Source organism: Rhincodon typus, chromosome 1, assembly GCF_021869965.1.
Source record: "Rhincodon typus isolate 14 chromosome 1, sRhiTyp1.1, whole genome shotgun sequence".
Classification (NCBI taxonomy): domain Eukaryota; kingdom Metazoa; phylum Chordata; class Chondrichthyes; order Orectolobiformes; family Rhincodontidae; genus Rhincodon; species Rhincodon typus.
In genome coordinates, this window is record NC_063332.1 from 125,421,689 (window position 1) to 125,442,285 (window position 20,597).

Below are 20,597 nucleotides of genomic sequence, written 5' to 3' on the forward strand. Positions count from 1 at the left end.
GCCTTCCTGCTCCGATGATGCTGCTTGGCCTGCTGTGTTCATCCAGCTCTACACCTTGTTATCTCTATTATTACAGTATTAGTTTAGTAATATTGCTATAAATGTATAGTTCTTACTTGCTAATATTTCTAATATATTTTCATTTTTGAAGAAATAAAAATAGTTACTATGTGACAGTAACAGTATATTGCAATATCATTTAGGCACTAATATAAGTACAATTTCAGTGCATGGCTAGTAACATTTGCTCTATGCTGCACGGCTTTATAAATTGCCCCCTTTAAAATACAAAGGTATGTTGTTGCAAAAAAAAATTAAAGGGACTGTGCATTTAAAGAAATCACCCATGAATCTTGAAACAAAAATAATAGGGATTCTTTGATCCTATGAATGCTGGTGGATAGATAAATTGAAGAATGAAGTCATCACTCTATGAAGCTGCTTTGATTATGTTAGACCCTATTTTCACAGGTAAGGAGAAATATCTGAAACACTAAGGATACTGTAAATGTTGCCATGTTTATACAGTTAATGCTTTTCACTAGTTTTCTTTAATTGATGGACCTGTTGCCCTTTTGATCCCTTCTTATGTACCCTTGTTTCAAAGGACATCTGTCCATTCTGGCAAAGTTTACAACCAGTAGTGAATGACACACTATCTAGTTGGCAGTTGTGCACCCAACAGATTGATATGATGAGTCTACATCTGAGTGCTAGCTTGCTTCAGCCTGTAGCATTGGCTATCAACAATGCAAAAAAGAGCTCTCCCTCTCAAATTCTTATTAATGAATAACAGAATTGGGTACATTAGGGATGTATTCACAGCAAAGGATGCATCCACTACCGTCAATCAGAAGTCTCTGGAACAAGTCTACCCGACCTTGGCTTGCAACATTTCCATCCTTACTTCATGAAAACGATGTGGAACACGGTCTCTAAAAATGCAACTTGTTAAGAATTGCACAAACTACTTGTCTTTCAGCAGCCTTTTGAATATTTAGAAGATTTAAGGTAATCATTGAAATGTAAACAATATAATGCAAGCAAGCAGTTGAAAAGACAGGTGTTTCAAGTTTCATATATGCACTTCAAAAATTCGGTAACAGGTAGATACAACCAGTTTAGGAGCTAATCCATGAAATGACACCCTAACGTTGCAACACCATGCAAAGTGATAGTAAAGCATGAAATTAACAAACAGTACCATGTTGCCTGTAGACAGGGGGCTTCCTATAAATGTTGTCTGCTTTCCCATCTGTTTCTGAAGGGAGAAAGAAAGAAAAGACAATTTAGCACATGGCAAGTGCATCTACTAAAATAAAGTATGTGCAGAACAAAGCTGTTAGTACAAGTTTATTGTCCTACATATCAACACAACCAAATGTTCCACTTGGGTTGTAGGCTATTGTTTGTAAACCCAACATCATGCTAAATTACAGCTCCCAAGTTAGGATTTCCACAAATGTATATTGCAGCCAAAAGATCGACAGACTGTTGTGGGGTCAATAGATGTGAAGTTGGGAAAGCATAGCAAGTCGGACAGCATCTGAGGAGCAGGAATGTCAATGTTTTGGGCCGTTGACCTTCCTGCTCCTCGGATGCTGTCTGACCTGCTGTGCTTTTCCAGCTTCACATCTATTGACTCTGGCTTCAAGCATCTGCAGTCCTTACTGTCTCCAAGTGATAGACTGTTGTGATTGCCTTTTTATAAGCAACAACAACTTGAATTTAAATATTGGCTTGTAACTAGCAATGTGTAATGTACCTACGTTTTAAACAGGAATGGTATCAACAAAAAGACAGTATTTCACACTGAATCAAATGAGAAAAAAATCAAGGCAGGACACCAGAAGATTTGTCAAAGGTTTACGCAGCATCTTAAAAGTAGGTTAGCGGGTTTAAGAGGTTTAGGGAGAGGATTCCAAAATGTATGGCCGCGACAGTTGAAAGTTCAGCTGCTGTGGTTAAGCATGAAAATGAGATGATTAGATCAGATGGATATAGCTGAGGGTTGTCCTAACCAGCTGGACACCATGAAAGATAATTTCAGGAGGCAGTGTCAGTCAAACATGTCAAAAGCTCCAGGTAGGCTGAAAAGAGACAGTTTGTCAAGTTCACACCCAATAATTGTAGGTTGTGACTTTAGTAAGTCCCATTTCATTAAAGTGGCCAGAACCAGGAACCTGATTATAGAGATTCAGGCATGGAATCAAAATTTTTAAACCCAGAGCGATAACAGTGAATGAAACGTACACTGGAACTATACATGGCATAAATACATGATATAATACTTATGAAGGCAGAGCTGCAGAAAAATTGTTTTGATGCAAAATGACTGCTGTAAGGAAATGCTCTTATGCTTTTATTTTCTGACAGAATATCTGTTGAACAGTTTTCATAAACCAATTCAGAGACTGTTTTCAGCATTTCACTTACGTAGTAGTACTGTTACATGGAAGAGTTCACGTTTGTGTGCAGTAAGTAGAAAAGGAAAGAATACATGGGCTGGGTTTTACCATCTCCCTTGGTCAAAAAGTTGATTGTTAGTGATTCAAAATTCAGCCAGCCCACAGTGGTATTATGCTGGGGAGCAGTCTTAATTGTTTTTGAGTGGGCTTCCACCTCCATGTGGGGAAGACGGCATACACTGACATCTCGGCAATGCCAGGATCAAGTGGCAGACACTGCTGGGATCACAGCTAATCTAGAAAGATGGCTTATGAAAGCAGACTTAGAGGTTAGTCAAGACTTTGGATGGCCCAAGTGAAAGGACAGGGAGAACTGGGAGAAACTAGGAAGGGAGCTTAAAGGAAATGATGATCTTGGGAGGGGTGCCTCCAATGGACACAGGGTACCCCTTAAAGGTGATATCGTCCATCCTGCCTGACAGTAGCCCACATAGTGAATACTGCTTGGGACCACCTTGCTTCTTGTCTTCCCTGGCCTCTTGTAAATGTGGAGGTGAAATGAAATCCTTAATTGGCCATTGAAAGGCCCCAGCAGGCCAGCTGATGCCATGCCTGTTCACTGTAATATAGGAGACAGGTGAGGGGTCTTGTGGTACAGCGGTAGTGTCACTATCTCAAGGCTGTGGAGACCTGGGTTCAGGTCCCACCTGCTCCACAGTTGTGTAATAACATCTCTGTACAGCAAAAATATACACAGGAGACAGGTCAGGAGTGGGGAAGTAGGCAGTGAGATGACCTGGTTTTATTTTATGGATCCCACCACTTTCACATGCAACAGTGGGTGAACAATAATATCAAGCCATATATGTTCATGTGTCCATTTGTAAAATTGGACCTCTTCGCAATCTTGCAATTGGCTTACCTGGATATTATCTATAACCTAGAAATTTAAATATCTCATACTGATAATCATGAATTCTTACATAATAACTTTCTCTCTTTGTGTTCTTGTTGTTTGGCAAATATTTTTACAATCATTAAATCGCAAGAGAAAGAGATAATAGTGGGAAATTTAATACTCCAAAACAGTGGGTTTGGGTTAGATGTAAAAATCTGAATCTTGACCCCCAACCTACCACCAAGCAACATTTCCAGTTTTGACGAAGACGGGACACCAAACAGCTTGATAAAGGTGGTTAGCAATTTAAATAGTATATTGAGACTGAGTGCCACATATTTAATTACAATTCTAACCATGGCTGGCTGACTTCTTGTGCCTCAGGAATCCTTCCAATTAAAAGAAGGCAAGGCCTTTTTGATTCAGAAGGCAAGTATCTATTTACCTGCTGAGTCCAATATACTGGCTTTGTCATTCCTTGAGACCGACACTACTCCCCCAAGTCCTACCCATCAAGCTTCTAATTATCAACTACCACCCCGAACGGCATCCCTGATTTTTCTGATCTCCCCTCACCCTGGCCACTGCAATGCTGATAGACCCCATACCAAAACACTCTCCTTCAATCTCCTTGATCCTTCCTTGTTCTGGCTTCCAACATTTTTCATCCACCAAGCTCTCTAATCTTCCTTCTATCATCCCTACTCGTCTTCCTGAACTTCCATGGTTCCAGTTTTCACATTCCGATAATCCCACCACCACACAGTCTTTGAATAATAGAATCCCTACCATGCAGAAAGAGGCCATTCAGCCCATCAAGTCTGCACTGACCCTCTGAAGAGCATTCCACCCAGATCCCCACCCTATCACTGTAACCTTGCATTTACCATGGCTAATTCATCTAATCTGCACATACCAGGACACTCTGGGGCAATTTACCATGATTAATCCACCTAACCTGCATGTCTTTGGACTGTGGGAGGGAACTAGAGTACCAGGTAGAAACCCATGAAGATACAGGAAGAATGTGCAAACTTCACACAGATAGTTGCCCAAGGCTGGAGTCAAACCCAGATCCCCAGCGCTGTGAGGCAGCAATGCTAACCAGTGAACCACCGTGCCACCCTTATGCACATGCTGGCTTTCCCAATATTGCCAAATGCAGTTTTCAATCTTCCTCCTTCCACAAATGTCCACCAGCATTCCCATCTTCCCTGTTGTAGCTTGTTGCCAGAATCCCAGCAGACTGTTAACCAGCCAGCCTTTCAGTCTAGTTGGCAATAGTCAGGAACAGACAAATTGCTAATCAGATCCTGTCATTACGTAGAAATATAGTATTTGAGATCAGGAGTAGACCATTTGGTCCTTTAAATCTGCTGCACCATTTGAGAAGGTCAAAAGCAATTGGGTGGTCAGCTTCACTTCTTGTCTGCTCCCCGTAACCCATGGTTATGACTTTCTGGTCTATCAAAAATCTATCTAACTCTGCCCTGAATAAACTAAACATCAAATCCTTTTGCTTTTGTGGAACAGAACTCCACATTCTAACAAGTCTATGAGAAAAAAAATTCTCCTGATCTCTGACTTAAAAGGACCACCTCTTATTCTTAAACCCTGTCCCTTAGTTCTAGTCTCCCTACAAGAGGGAATATCCTCCCAGTATCCAAATCATCAAATGTCCCCAGCATGGCGTTCCAAAAGAGGGTCACTGAACCCCAATGACTTACTCTGTTTCTCTCTCCATGGATACTACCAGACCTGCTGAGTTTCTCTGGTATGTTCTGTTATTATTTCAGATCTCCAGCATCAGTCATATCTTGCTTGCATTATCTCTCAGTATCTTATTTTTATAATAAAATCAACTCTCACTCTTCTAAACTCCAGTGGTATAGGCAAAACCTGCTCCACCTTTCTTCATAAGATAGCCCCTCATTCCAAGAATCAGTCAAGTGAATCTTCTCTGAACTGCTTCCAGTATTTTTATTAAAAAAGAAGTCCAACACTGTACATGTTATTTCTGACATGGTCTCAACAAGGCCTGTGCCGCTGCACTAAAACTTTCCTACTTTTATATTCCATTCCTCCTGCAGTAAAAGCCTAACATCCCATTGCCTTCCTAATCAGTTGCTGTACCTGCATACAAGCTTTTTGTGAACTGAGATCCCTCTGGCTCAACAAATTCCACAATCCCTCTCCATAGTTAAATACACAATTGTTAGGAAATTTCTTCTTTTAAGGTTTTATAACACAAACTAATTCCCTCTACTCCCTCCATACTCCAAGTTAATATCCATCCCTGAAATAACTGCACAGAGGCTGGATCCCATCACCAAGTCACCCTTACCCTTACCCTTACCCTTACCCTTACCCTTACCCTTACCCTTTATTTACTAGTGCACAGTACACTGGTGTGACCAGCCAGCACAGAGTCAATCCTCAACTGAGGAGATTCTAATCTCCTGGTTATATTGGTCACCCAAGGCTTTCCTGATTGGCCCAAATTAACAACCCCAATCAAGAACCTTGTAGTCAACTAAGTCAACTTGGTTCCAGTCACTACAAGTCCTAACTACTGTTTGCACTGGCAACGAAGAATAAGTGATGATTCAGTTAATTTGCCAGTTTATAAGACCATTAGACATAGGAACAGAAATTAGGCCATTCGGCCTATTGAGTCTGCTCCGCCATTCAATCATGGCTGATAAGTTCCTCAACCCCATTCTCCTGCTTTCTCCCCATAACCCTTGATCCCCTTGATAATCAAGAAGCTATCTATCTCAGTCTTAAATGTACTCAATGACCTGGGCTCCACAGCCTTGTGTGGCAGTGAATTCCATTGGTTCACCACTCTCTGGCTGAAGAAGTTTCTCCTTATCTCCGTTCTAAAAGGTCTTCCCTTTACTCTAAGGCTGTGCCTTCGGGTCCTAGACTGTCCTACCAATGGAAGCATCTTCCCAACGTCCACTTTGTCCAAGCCATTCAGGATTCTGAGAGTTTCAATGAGATCCTCCCTCAGCCTTCTAAACTCCAATGAGTATAGTCCCAGAGTCCTCAAATGTTCCTCATATGTTAAGCTTTCCATTCCTGGGACCATTCTCATGAATCTCGTCTGAACCCGCTCCAGGGCCAGTACATCCTTCCTGAGATATGGGGCCCAAAACTGCACATAATACTCCAAACTTCGCCTGACCACAGCCTTATAAAGCCTCAGTAGTACATCCCTGCTTTTATACTCAAGTCCTCTCAAAATAAATGCCAACATTCCATTTGCCTTCCTGACTAGTGACACAACCTGCAAGTTTACCTTGAAAGAATCCTGAATTAGAACTCCCAAGTCTCTTTGTACTTCAGACTTCTGAATTTTCTCTCCATTTAGAAAATAGTCCATTATTTTATTCTTCTTACCAAATTCTTACTTATTCTTCCAACCTCACACTTTCCCACATTGTACTCCATCTGCCACTTCTTTGCCCACTCTCCTAACCTGTCCAAATTCTTCTGCAGCCTCACCACCTCCTCAATACTACCTGTGCCTCCACTTATCTTTGTATCATCTGCAAACTTTGCCAGAATACCCACAGTTCCTTCATCTAGATCATTAATGTACAAAGTGAAAAGTTGTGGTCCCAGCACTGACCCTTGAGGAACACCACTTATCACTGGCTGCCATCCTGAGAAAGCCCCTTCATTCCCAAACTCTGCTTTCTGCCAGACAGCCAATCTTCTATACATGCTAGCACCTTGCCTCTAACACCGTGGGCCCTTATCTTACTCAGAAGCCTCCTGTGTGGCACCTTATCAAAGGCCTTCTTGAAGTCCAGGTAGATAACATCCATTGGCTCTCCTTGGTCTACCCTGCTCGTTATTTCCTCAAAAAATTCTTGCAGATTTGTCAGGCATGACCTCCCTTTGAGGAAACTATGCTGACTTTGCTCTGTTTTACTATACACTCCCAAATATTCAGAAATCTCATCCTTTACAATTGAATCCAAAATCTTACCCACGACTGAGGTTAGGCTAATCTGCCTGTAATTTTCCGTCTTTTGCCTTATTCCCTTTTTAAACAGGGGTGTCACGTTAACGATTTTCCAGCTCTCTAGGACCCTCCCTGACTCTTGCGATTTCTGAAAGATCACCACCAACACTTCCACTATCTCTTCAGCTATGTCCTTTAGAACCCTGGGGTGTAGTCCATCTGGTCCAGGTGATTTATCCACCTTCAGGCCAATCAGTTTTACTAGCACCTTTTCCTTGGCGATGGCCACCATATTCAGCTCTGCCCCTGACTCTCTTGAATTTTTGGGATATTACTCGTGTCTTCCACCGTGAAGACTGACGTGAAGTAATTATTCAGTTCCTCAGTAGTGGGGAACAAGGAAATGACTATCTCTCCAGTGTCATTTTCCAGTGATCCAATGTCCATTTTTGCCTCTCTTTTGCCCTTTATATACCAAAAGAAACTCTTACAGTCTTCATTTATATTACTGGTTAGCTTACCCTCATATTTAATCTTCTCCCTCCTTATTTCTTTTTTTGTTGCCCTCTGTTGGTCTTTGTAAGCTTCCCAGTCCTCTGGTTTCCCACTGCCCTTCGCCACATTATATGCTTTCTCTTTTGCTTTTAAGCTATCCCTGACTTCCTTAGTCAGCCATGGTTGCCTCATCCTCCCTGTACCAATGCTTCTTTTTCCTCGGGATGAATTTTTGTTGCGTCTCCTGAATTACTCTCAGAAACTCCTACCATTGCTGTTCCACTGTCTTTCCTGCTCGGCTCATCTTCCAGTCAATTCTGCCCAGCTCCTCCCTCATAACTCTGTAGTCATCTTTATTCAGCTGTAATACCATTACCTTTGATTCTATCTTCTCCCTCTCAAATTGCAGAGTAAATTCTATCATCTTATGATCACTACCTCCTAAGGGTTCCTTTACCTTAAGCTCCCTTATCAAGTCTGCCTCATTGCACAACGCTAAATCCAGTATTGCCTGTTCCCTTGTGGGCTCCACATGAACAGCTCCAAAAAGCCATCTCGTAGACATTCCACAAACTCCTTTTCTTGCAATCCACTACCAACATGATCTTCCCAGTCCACCTGCATATTGAAATCCCCCATGATCACTGTGACTTTGCCTTTCTTACACACCTTTTCTATCTCCTGGTGTACCTTGCGCCCCAGCTCCTGACTACTGTTTGGAGGCCTGTACACAACCCAACTATGGTTTTTTGCGGCTGGCTTTTTCTGACAGTGCATTACTTTTGAATCAAGGCTGCAGTTAGGGCTGCTCTGAAAGAACTTTAAACAATTACCTTAATATTCACTGCAACTCAAAACCAAAATCCAGTGCCTTCAAACTACAATTACAGTTTAAAATATTTCTGAAACTGAAATGGGCAAATACTATGGCCAAAGTTTTCTGGACATAGTCCAAAAAACAAGGCTATTAGTGGGATGGGAACCCAGTGGGAGGTGGGTATCTGTGTGTGTGTGTTGAATGATTCACGTGTGTGTGAAATGATGCAACAATTCCATCAAGGGGAAAAAAATTCTGATGTTATGATCCCAGATGATGGTAATACGGATGCTAGCGTGAAATCTGACAGCAACTACGAAGGCATGTTGGCATTGGGGGGCACTTTTCCAAAGGTCACAGATTCAGTGCTGAGAAAGATTCAGAGGCCTGCTGTGTTCTGGCAAGATAGATACCTGGGCTCATAGACGGAGGGGTCCAAGGCAAGACCCACATCTGCATGATGCAGGTAAGGTATGAGGCACTGCACATAATCCTCCTTCAGTGATGAGGCTTGTTGTTTCAGCAACTCACACATTTACACAAAACAGATGTGAATAGGAACAGCCACATTGAAGAGCAAACCATTTCCACGGACCATATACGAAAACTATTAATGTTGTTGTTGCACAGCAGAAGTGCAAAGTTGTGGAGATGGTCTGGACAAGAGGGTGGGTCAGCATTGCTGAGGTCCATACACTTGGTGGATCAGATGGCCGTGGGGGTTTTCAGCGTGCTTAAGCAGCTGCCTGTTGGAGATGGTTAATCACCAGTATTAGGAAATAAATGGCATTGTACAGATTTCTTTGACACATAATGATAATGATGGAGCTCTTGTTGTCACCTTGCAAAGGGAGGACAATGGAATGTTGGCAGGGAAGGGAGAACAAGATTGGGATGACTTCATAAGGTAGTGTGATCAGAGTTAAAGTTAGAACATTCACTGGAAAATGCTTTAACTGCAAAGGGAAAGCCTAGAATTGTCCTTTTGTGTCTCATGTGGATCCCAACTCTGCTCCTCACCTGCCCGGACCAGTCCACCCCTTGGGAATCAAGAGGGGGAAGAAGGGACATCCGAGAGGGCAGCGTCACATTTTACCAATGCACTCTCCTCCGACTCAGTTCCAAGCACCTTAGAGGGATTTAGAGTTGGTGAGACAAGGTAAAGGGTGCAGTACCAGAGTGCTGAAGAAGGTGCCAGAGTCAGAGATATCTGCTCACAGTCCCTTCAGAAGAGGGAGAAAAGTCACGATGATTCTCCATTGGGCAAGTACATGGAGTCTTGGGAATCACCTCCTGTGGCACAGTATTTGTCCGATAAGGAGCAGATATACTGCCCTCTGATGGAGCTTCTCAAGGTCCATCACTGCCAATGAGCTTGACATTATCTCGAGAGCTCAATAGGATGTCTTTGTTCATGAGAAACTGATCAATCTCATGGAAAAGCATACTCAGCAACATTCAGAGTGGATGCAAGAGCAGCATCCAGCTGGGAAAGGGTACAATGCTCCCTCAACATCCTGGATCAGTTTGCTCAGAGTATGAGTGCTGACATCCATGGAATAAATAAGGAGCTGTGGCCCTCCACAGGATGGTGGCGCTGTTGGCACAGTAGTTATTGGAATGGATGACTGCTGCTCACCAGCAGCTACCGCCATAAACCCCAGCTGAAGGCCAGCTGGGAATGTGGATATTACTGAGAATGGTGAAGGTACTGAGAGCTCCTCATCTTCCTCCACCTCTCCAGCCCCTCTGTCAACATCTGTTCCATAGGTGCTAGAGACCATGGCTGAAACTGCAGAGATGCAGAGGTCACGGTCTAAAGTAGGTGACCTAGCGGCACCTTCATAATGAAGCTGGCCAATGTGCTCCTCAAAGCCAAACAGAAAGAGAAGTGAACAGCATGCCTCCACCTCCTCTGATGTAACACAAGAATTCACAAGCATTACCTCTCTGACAGTAGTAATGGGTACACCGTGGTGACATTTATCACTTTGTAATGATAACAATTGAGCACTTCATGAATACAGTGCATCTCTCATTGCGGGCCTCTGTATAGGTTTGTAATGTTAACAGTTCCAAAGGAATAACTAGGAAGTGAAGGTGCTTGGTAGTATGTCATCCAGTAAAGACTGCTGAGTTACATGGCATAATCCTGCTCTATTGCACTACAACACTCGAGATCAAAGATTTCAAGCACTGCTTTGTTCCTTGCATAATTATTTTTCCATCTAGATATCCTTTTCAGGGCTTGTCATCAGCAGACTCCAAACCAGATGCTAATTGTCAAGTAGCTGGCAAGCATGAGTGTTGGGTGCAGGATGATTGGCTGTACTGCAGTGCTGCTCTCTGGATTAGATGCTGCTTTGTAGTTCGGTAGGCCATATATCATCAAGTTAGCATCAGTTGTCTGCTGTACGCAGCATATTGGCCTCATTGGTCATGTGACTTGCTTTCTGTATATTGCTGAGAAAAACAGCAGGGAGAACTGCAGCATATGTTAACCTCAACCTAAAATCACCATTGGTCATAATATTTTACTGAATGTTTAAGGAAGTGCAACACTGCGGTCATATAATCAGTCATCATATTCCATATTGCATATTTCTTAGTTTTGAAGATCAGATTATGCAGAATAGTTACAAAAGCCAGTAAAACTCGTGAATGAAACATACATAGAATCATTGAATCCCTACAGTGTGGAAGCAGGCCTTTTGGCCCATCGAGTCCACTCTGACACTCTGAAGAGCACACCATGCAGACCCACACCATCCCTATAGCTCTCCACTTCTCATGGCTAACCCATCTGATCTGCACATCCCTGGACACTATGGGCAATTTAGCATGGCCAATTCACCTAAGCTCCACATTTTTGGACTGTGGGAGGAAACCGGAGCACCCAGAGAAAATCCACATACTGCTCCAATTCATCTTGTATACCTTGAAATGTAGAACCAGCATGACCAGTATATTCATTTCCAAGTATCACTGTTGTCAGTTTTCATCCCTTGAATAACTTTTCAGTGTGGGTGACTCATTCATACTCAATTACATTCATGTGAGGTGGTCAGGTTACGACAGTACTACTACCATCTCATTTCAGATTTAAAGATATCAAAGTTGATGATGGAGAGATAAGCAGCCATACGATCGTGACATCAAATTCATTGACGGTCCTTCACTGCCTTGTGGGGGGCTGTGAAGTGTCATGGATAATTTTAGAAACAATGCTCAGGGATCTTGAAACTCTGAAGAAGGGTCTCTGGACCTGAAACATTGAGTCTGTTTTGTCTTCACAGATGCGGCCAGACAGTTTTTTCTAGCAATTTCTGTTTTTGCTTCAGGGATCGTTAGGTGACAGTATGTTATATTGGAGGGCACAACAAAAATCTATTCTATATAAGAACTTGTTTGGCGATGATCCCCTCTTGCACAATCACAGCCAGGGCTACATAGCCATGCGTCTTTGCTGCTCTGCCATTGTCAAGCTCCTCCTCCATACTTGGTATCTAAAGGATCAAAACAGGCTTCGTCCTCCTCCTCCTCATCTTTCTCTTCAAGGGTAGAAGTTGTAAGCACGGCTCATCCTGATGTATTTGAACGTTGCTCCACGCACAATGTTGTGAAGCATGCAGCATACATGTCTTGTGGTATTTTCGCCACAAAGGTTGGTTGTTGCACAGAATATAGGAGCCTCAGAAAGAGAGGGAATCTACATGCAATAAGACACCAGATATAAGTGTGTAAGAGGCAGGGCTGTTAGAAGGGATTGTGCAGAGCTAGTTTGTTGGCAGTCAAGGTCATACAGAAGTGTACTCCAGAAGAATTAGAGGAGAACTTCATCTCATCCTTGACTTTACTCAAGTTCATACATACTACAGGTCTATTAAAACAAGGTCACTTGTAGAAAATGGATCTATAAAAGAGTCCTACGCTCAATAAAAAGATGAATTAAGACTGTCCAGACTAGAGTCATACAGAAATAGACCCTTTGGTACAACTTGTCCACGCTGACCAGTCATCCCAATCTGATCTTGTGCCATTTGCCAGCATTTTGCCCATAACCTTCGAAACCCTTCTTATTCATACATCCATCCAGATCCCTTTACATGTCATAATTGTACCACCCTCCACCACTTCCTCCAGCAGCTCATTTCACACATGCATCACTCTCTACATAAAAAGTTACCCCTCAGGTCCTTTTCAAATCTTCCCCCTCTCACCTTAAACCTATGTCTTCTGGTTTGGCACTCCCTTATCCTGGGGAAAAGACCTTGGCTATTCACCCTTTCCATGCCCCTCATAATTTTATAAACTTCTATAAGGTCATCCCTCAGCCTCCCACGCTCCAGGGAAAATAGCCCCAGCCTATTCACCCGCTCCCTATAGCTCAAACATCCTTGTAAACCTTTTCTGCACCCTCTCAAGTTTAACAACAGCTTTCGTATAACAGGGAGACCAGAATTGAACACAGTATTCTAAAAGTGGTCTCACCAATGTCCTGTATAGCTGCAACATGATGTCCCAACTCCTATACTCAATGTTCTGACTGATGAAGGCAAGCATGCCAAATGCCTTCTTTACCATACTGTCTACCTGCAACCCCAACTTCAAGGAACTGTGCACCTGTACACCTAGGTCTCTTTGTTTGGCAACATTCCCCAGGTCTCTACCATTAACTGCCTCAGTCCTGCCTGGTTTGTCTTACCAAAATGCAACACCTCACATTTATCTAAATTAAACTCCATCTGCCACTCCTCGGCCCATTGACCCATCTGATAAGGTCCTATTGCACTCTGAGGTAATTTTCTTCGCTTTCCACCATACTACCTATTTTGCTGTCATCTACAAACTTACTAACAATGCCTCCCATAGTCACATCTGAATCATTTATATAAATGACAAAAAGCAGTGCACCCTGAACCCATCCTTGCAGCGCACCGCTGCCCATACACCTTGAGTCTAAAAATCAATCCTCTACCACAACCCTCTGTTTCCTACTTTCAAGCCAATTTTGTATCCAATTGGCTAACTCCCCCTGGATCCATGTGATCTAAACTTACTAACCAATCTACCATGCGGAACCTTGTCAAATACTTTGCTGAAGTACATATGGACAACGTCTAATGCTCTGCCTTCATCATTATTCTTTGTCGCCTCTTCAAAAAACTCAATCAGTTGATGAAATATGATTTCCCACCCACAAAGCCATGTTGATTATCCCTAATCCATCCTCGCCTTTCCAAATGCACGTAAAAATCGTGTCCCTTCGAATCCCCTCCAACAACTTACCCATCACTGAGGTAAGGCTCACTGGTCTATAGTTTTCTGGCAGCCTTTCTTCAATAATGGTACTACATTAGCCAATCCCCTTCTTCCAGCAACTCACTCATGGCTGTCTAACTAATTTCACTAATATCTTTAACATCCAAGTGGGAAAAGTTTCAACCATGCACACTGAGGATATTAAACTCACTGTAACACTAAAATTTATAAACCAGAGCAATATTTTAGCTCAGCATAAAGTTGGTGTAAAATAAGCAAGTTTGTCGTATTAGATGACCTCACATCTCCCTAAATTTCGCACTATTTTTTCAGTTTATTTCTCACTCAATCAGACCCCACTTACAGCAATGTCCCATAAATAAAATGCTAACACGTTGTGCACTTACTCAGGCACTTGGTAGCTTATATTGTTAAGCTTCTAATTGAATAGTTTCAAAATACAATCCCAGATCAGCAATGCTAGTTATTTTCCTTTTTCCTGCCCGAGTTAGTTCAACAACATCAGCACCAGATAATTTATTAGACTATTATATGGAATTGGTAGGTTAATTTCATGGCTAATGCTGAGGATTGGGAGAAATAAGAGAGAATTATGGACTATTTCACCAATCACAGAAGGCTATGGTCACAAAGATGATAACTTGTATGCCAGATTGTTCTGAGTAGTTGGCAGGGCAGCAAGGAAGCATGGCTTTGTAGCCCAGACTGTGACTGTGCAAGAGGGAATCATTGCTGAATGAGTCCTTGTGCAGAGTATATTTTCATTGGGTGAGCATTTTTTTTCATTTGAAAATAAGTGAAATGCACATTTTTTGTGTGTGTTAGCTCAGCATGATCATATTTTAGGCCCATTTTATGGTATCAGATCTGATGTAAGTTCATATGCCTGTACAAGTTTTGAACTATTTTATCTTCACTTGTGGAGCTGATGTCATGTCTGCATACCAGAACACACAAGTACCTCTAGCCTCATGAGAAATGTTAAGGGGCTGCAGACATAGATTGTAGTGATATCCACAAACTTTGAGACTGCACAGGCAGTATAAATGGTGGATTATTTGGCCAAGAATAGAACAATTAATAATCTGGGAATGATTATAAAGTAATATTCTAATGAAGTGTTCAAATGAATTTATAAGTCTCATGAGGAAATATAGAGGCATTTATAACACCTATGCCTTGATATCTACACCGTTTCTGTCAAGGCAAGACATTGTAGTCTGTAACCTACTTGTTTCCCCTGCATTTTATTTTACACTGGGCATATACATTTGAAAGTGAGAAATCACCCAAAAAAAGCAGTAGATCACCAAAATAATTAAATCTAAAAGCCCACACATGACAAAGTTACTACGTAAATTTAAAGAAAATGTGCAGTATATAAAGTTTCTGCATCACTTTCCTTTGTCTCTCACCCTTAGTTCTTTCATGCCCTTGTTTTCCTCTTTCCTGGAGTGACTTCATATAGTTCTGCATCTCTACCTCACTTTAATATTTCATTCTATTTGGTTTCTTTCATATGTCTTCTCTTTATTTTGTCTCTCTTTATGTCTTATTTGGTTTATCAGCTTCTTATTTAATGTTACTTACTTCATTTTAACTGTCCCTTCCTTGTACTATCCATATAGGTACATCTAGATATACCAGGATAATATAATCCAGTGTGCAAACAGAAACAAATCAGGCTCACTGAGATTTTCCAATGTGTGCCGGGCAAATCACTACACTACCTGAGTTTGTCTCCTTGTAACATTAGCCTTTTTATGAAACATATCGGAATGGAGTCTTGATTTTTTCTTCCCAATGTACTGCAACATGAACAGATATCATTGGTGCACTTCCTGTCTAAATGTTACAACATTTACTGAAAATGATTACCGGCTGATGCAATGTTACACACTGCCAAGACACAATCTGCAGTTAACCATTATGAAATTTGACTCCATTATTGAATCAAATGTTCCATCTGCGGGTTTGTAATAAATGCAAGAAAGAAGTTTTGCCCCATAATTGATTTTACATTTTTTAGTTGACACAATCTAAATCAACAAATTTGGAAACAATTAAGCATTAAATACTAGAGCAAATTTTTATCTTGATAAAGCATAGTGGATTGAAATAAATGTGTAGGTTTTAGTTTCAAGTATGTATTAAACTAGACTTTCATCTTTCTTGCTCATTAAACCTAAAATGCAAATAGACACAGTCAACTAACCTGCATTTCTTGAAGGTGTGCACTCTATGCAAATAACTCTATAATAAAGACACAAAAGATGCTGCAAATACACACCAATTCACCTGAAGGAGAAGGATTAGCATTAACTGTGAAATATTAACATTTGAGTTGGGATCTCTCCTGAGAATAGTAAAATTTTAACTTTGTAGTTCAGAAGCAAATGGGTATGCTCTGCATTTCCAGTGTGTATCTTTTTATATGAAAAAAAATCTAAATATAAATAACTCTTCATCAATAAGTTTGAAACAGTGCACACTGCATGAATATTATGTCAGTTTGTTTTGGTTTACTGAAGTCCTGATGCTATCTGTGTCGCACTCACTGCTGACCTTGAAAAAAGCTGCCTACAAAGATTTAGCAATCTCTGTGGAATGGAATTCACCTGTAAATTCGAATCTGACACAAAATCATGGGGATCTCCAGGTGCCCAGGCATAGTGGTGTCATTAAGCAGAGAAGGTAGTTAGTCACACTGAAGAATTTTCACAAGTAGCAAACCAGAGGAAATTAAAAGCACTGACTGTCCTTCACAATTTAATATGTTTTTATGAAGAGCAAGTTAAAGACTGGGACATGAACACAGAACTAAGGTAGAACCTGTACTGTCATAGACATATTTAAAAAAATAAAATTTTACAAATTTAAAACAAAATTCCATAAAAATACAAATTCTTTATCATGGCCAGAAAAGTTGATCAGCAAGAATTATGAACTCAATATGCCATTTAAAAACATAGTTACACTTCACTTAACCACATATGACTTTTCATAGATTTTTACAGTGTGACTAAGATTGTGAAAGCGGAACATTTAATCCGCTCATTAAATTCTAATTATTTTCAGTCTCAGAGACTTCCCCAGGCTGCCTTATAGAGGACTGTAGAATCACTGACAGCAACTTCTGGATTTCCACATTTAAATGTGTTTGTGGTCCTTCCAAAAGTTGCTGTTAGTTTCAGAGAAGTAATGACTGCAAACACTGAGAGTCTCACCATCATTACAATGGCAAAATCAACTTGAAGAACCATGTCATGTCCGCAATAACAATATTGAATAGCGCTTAGAGCACACCCATGATATTCTTTTCACAAATAGTTTAATTGTGCTCTTTAATAGTTTAATTTAAATAGATTAACATTTTCATTAGGATAATGAGGGGGAATCTAGTACAAGTTATATGATATTCTGGCCAGTATTTTCTACCCTATGTCACCTTTTGACAGTCATGTACCCTATATTCTCAAAGTCAAAACAATCAAAACAAATATAGGATTTTAATGACAGTGAGGTTTTGCAGAACACACATACTCTTGTATAGTGCCAAAATTATGGAAGATGCAAAGAAAGTTTGTGTTAAAACCAGCAAAGCACATGCAGTTCCTACCTGGTACATGAAAATGTCTAGGAGCCTGGACATAAGATTTGCTGTCTAGGTGCATGGATAAGCTGGGAGTGCTCCGACGACTTTCACTGCCTCCAAAGAGAAAAGCAAAGAAGGTACAGAAAAGAAAGTGGGAAGCAGAGTAACATAGTTATATGCTTAGTGGCAGAAGGATATAATGCCATAGTAAGATTCAAACAAACTTGGTGAGAGACCATTATTTATAAAGCCATGGAGCAACACCTTTTCAGGTGCCTGTAATGCATAAACATCCCTACAAAAGAGGTTCAGATTTTCCTTTTCAGAAAAAAAATGGCACCTGTACTGTACTAAGGCTCTTGACATCAGGGTTGGTGCTTAGTATCTTGCATTTACTTTTCATGCCCCCTCCGCCTCAATATTGTAAGAATGGGAACACTGTCCATTATTTTCTGCCAGTTTTCTCATATTTTAAAACAAAAATTCAAGTTTACCTATGGCATTATATAATGTTGAACCAAGCAAAAGTTTTAATTATTGGTAAATAACACAGATTTTGGCCTTTAGTTTTAATTTGTAAACAAACAAATTCTGGAATGCATTGTTTACCAATAATTTGAATTTTTCTGATGCATTTCTCCATCAGTATTGAAGCCAGGGTAAGTAGCTAGTGCAAATAGTCATGATATTCACTGAAAACTTTAGATAGGTTTTTGATAACTGGTTGCAAGGTTTGACAATTGATTAAAATTCTGCCAAATGAAAGACTGCAAGGGTACATAACAATATTTAAAACTACACTACTATATTTGTGCATACATTTTATAATAGACATGTATGAGGTTTGTGCATTTTGAAGCAATATCAGCAAAAAAGAAAAAAATTGAGATAATCAAGAAGAGTCAAAGCAAAGCATCACCTTCCAAGTTCCCTGCTCAGCAGGAGAGATTGATCCTTTTTTAATGTTTCCAAATAAAGATGGTGTACTTGACCATTTTACACAATATACCAAGCTGCATAAACTGTGCCAAGACAGAAGATAATTGCACATAATCTGTGTTCATTTAGTATTAGATTCATCAGCATAATTTTGAAAAAAAATGACAGTAACACTATCTAGATAAAAGATACAAGTGCACACATTCTGCCACAAGTTCAGGGCCCACGTAGGAAATGTTCTCTGAATGTCAAGTGATGTATGCAACTACCACGCTATACTACACTCCACAGGACTAAATGGTTAAGTATGAGGCAATCTCTTATGATTTGTTACAATTTATCTGCCATAGAGAATGAAAACCAACTTGTATACAGTATGTATAATTATTGCTTTTCATTATTATTCTTTCATGGGATGTAAGCATCATATCTATGGGATTGTCATACCAGAGATTTTAGTAATAGAAAATGATCATTTGGTAATATTTTTTATCTTTTTGACTTCAATTCCAGCTTTCTTATATTTTAAAATGAAACTTCAAGTTTACCTGTGGCATTATATAATGTTGAACCAAGCAAAAGCATTATTTAATCAGTAAATAACAGAGATTTTAGTTTTTAGTTTGAATTTGTAAACAAACAAATTCTGGAATGCATTGTTTACCAATAATTTGAATTTTTCTGATGCATTTCTCCATCAGTATTTGAGGCCGGGCAAATAGTCAGGATATTTACTGAAAGCCTTAGATAGGTTTTTGATGACTGGCTACATTTGACATGTCATTAAAGTTCTGCCAAATGAAAGATGGAAAGGATACATAATAATATTTAAAACTACACTACTATATTTGTGCATACATTTTATAATAGACGTGTATGAGGTTTGTGCATTTGGATGCAATATCAAAAAATATTGAGATAATCAAGAAGAGTCAAAGTTCCCTACTCAGTTGGAGAGACTGGTCTTGCTGATGGAACTACATCTAGTTAATATTTAGCTACGGACCTTCAATGCAGCCAACCTAGTGACCTTAATTGTGTATAGTTTCATGAAAAAAACTTGAATTATTGAGTGGACTTTTAAAAGTCCTTGGAGTTCTCTTTCAAAAGAAAGTTGAAGAAAACTCATTTTCCAGCCCTCAAATCTGGAGGGTGGATTGATCTGTTAAAAAAGTCACCAAGTGGTTTTGTCATATGAATTAGGTCTTTTGAATGTACTTGTAGTTCCAAACCTAACCAATTCCATTTTTACTTCTTAGCACTGCAATGTATGTCGGAGGGAAAGGTCCAAAGCATATCAAATCCCACTAAAATGGTGTTCAAAAATAATCATAAGATTTGTAAATTTTCAGGAATTACATAAGTGAGAAGTTGGTCCATTTGGAGGAAAAAGCTCAGCTAATCAAATTGCAAATAATTTCATTTACTGCTAATAATTTCTACAAATTTGGATTGTACATTTTTCCTTTTGAATGAACATGAATGTGAGAAAGTAATTTGCTCTATCAGCCACTTTCATTTTATAGATCATCTATATGTTGAATTGAACAAACAACCCAAGAAATTTTATCTACAATAATTACCGCAGTAAGAACTCTTCAACTGAGAAACAGCATGAGAAGCTTGATAAGAAAATGGATAACTGTCATATTTTGAGGATAAACAGTTTTAGATGTTCTATGTTCTATGTAAGGTTTTTGCTGTAATACATGCAATCACTTTGTCTCTTAATATTAATTTGTTAAGTAATGATTGTAAGTTCTCATTTGATTAGAAAATAGTTCTTAATTTTTTTATGCAGTATAGAAGATGTTTATGTAACTCAATTGTGATTGGCTATTTGAAATCCCAGCCTTTGACTGTGCTTGTAGCAAGAATATTCATATGGGTGGTTCAGTTCATTTTCTGGTCAAGGCAATGCTCAGAATGTTGATATTGGAGGACTCAGAGATGGAAATACTGTTGAATATCAAGAGGTAATGGTTAGATTTTCTCTTGTTGAAATGGCTATTGTCTGGCACTTGTTTTATGTGAATGTTACTTATTATTTATCAGTTGAAGCCTGAATGCGGTCCAGGTTTTGTTGCATTTGGACATAAGATAGTTTAAGTATTTGAGGAGTCATAAATGTTTCTGAACATTGTGCAAACGTCAGTGAACATCCCCACTTCTGACCTCATGATAGA

At 39.9% G+C, this 20,597-nt stretch overlaps 1 protein-coding gene across 1 annotated transcript in view; it reads right to left on the bottom strand.

Annotated features, from left to right (window-relative positions):
* Window positions 1-20,597, bottom strand: part of ablim2 (actin binding LIM protein family, member 2) — a 320,054-nt gene that overhangs the window by 75,035 nt on the left and 224,422 nt on the right. The window contains exon 13 of the mRNA XM_048604650.1: window positions 1,205-1,261. Within this exon, the coding sequence (XP_048460607.1) occupies window positions 1,205-1,261 (57 nt within the window). The remainder of the gene's footprint in view (window positions 1-1,204; window positions 1,262-20,597) is intronic.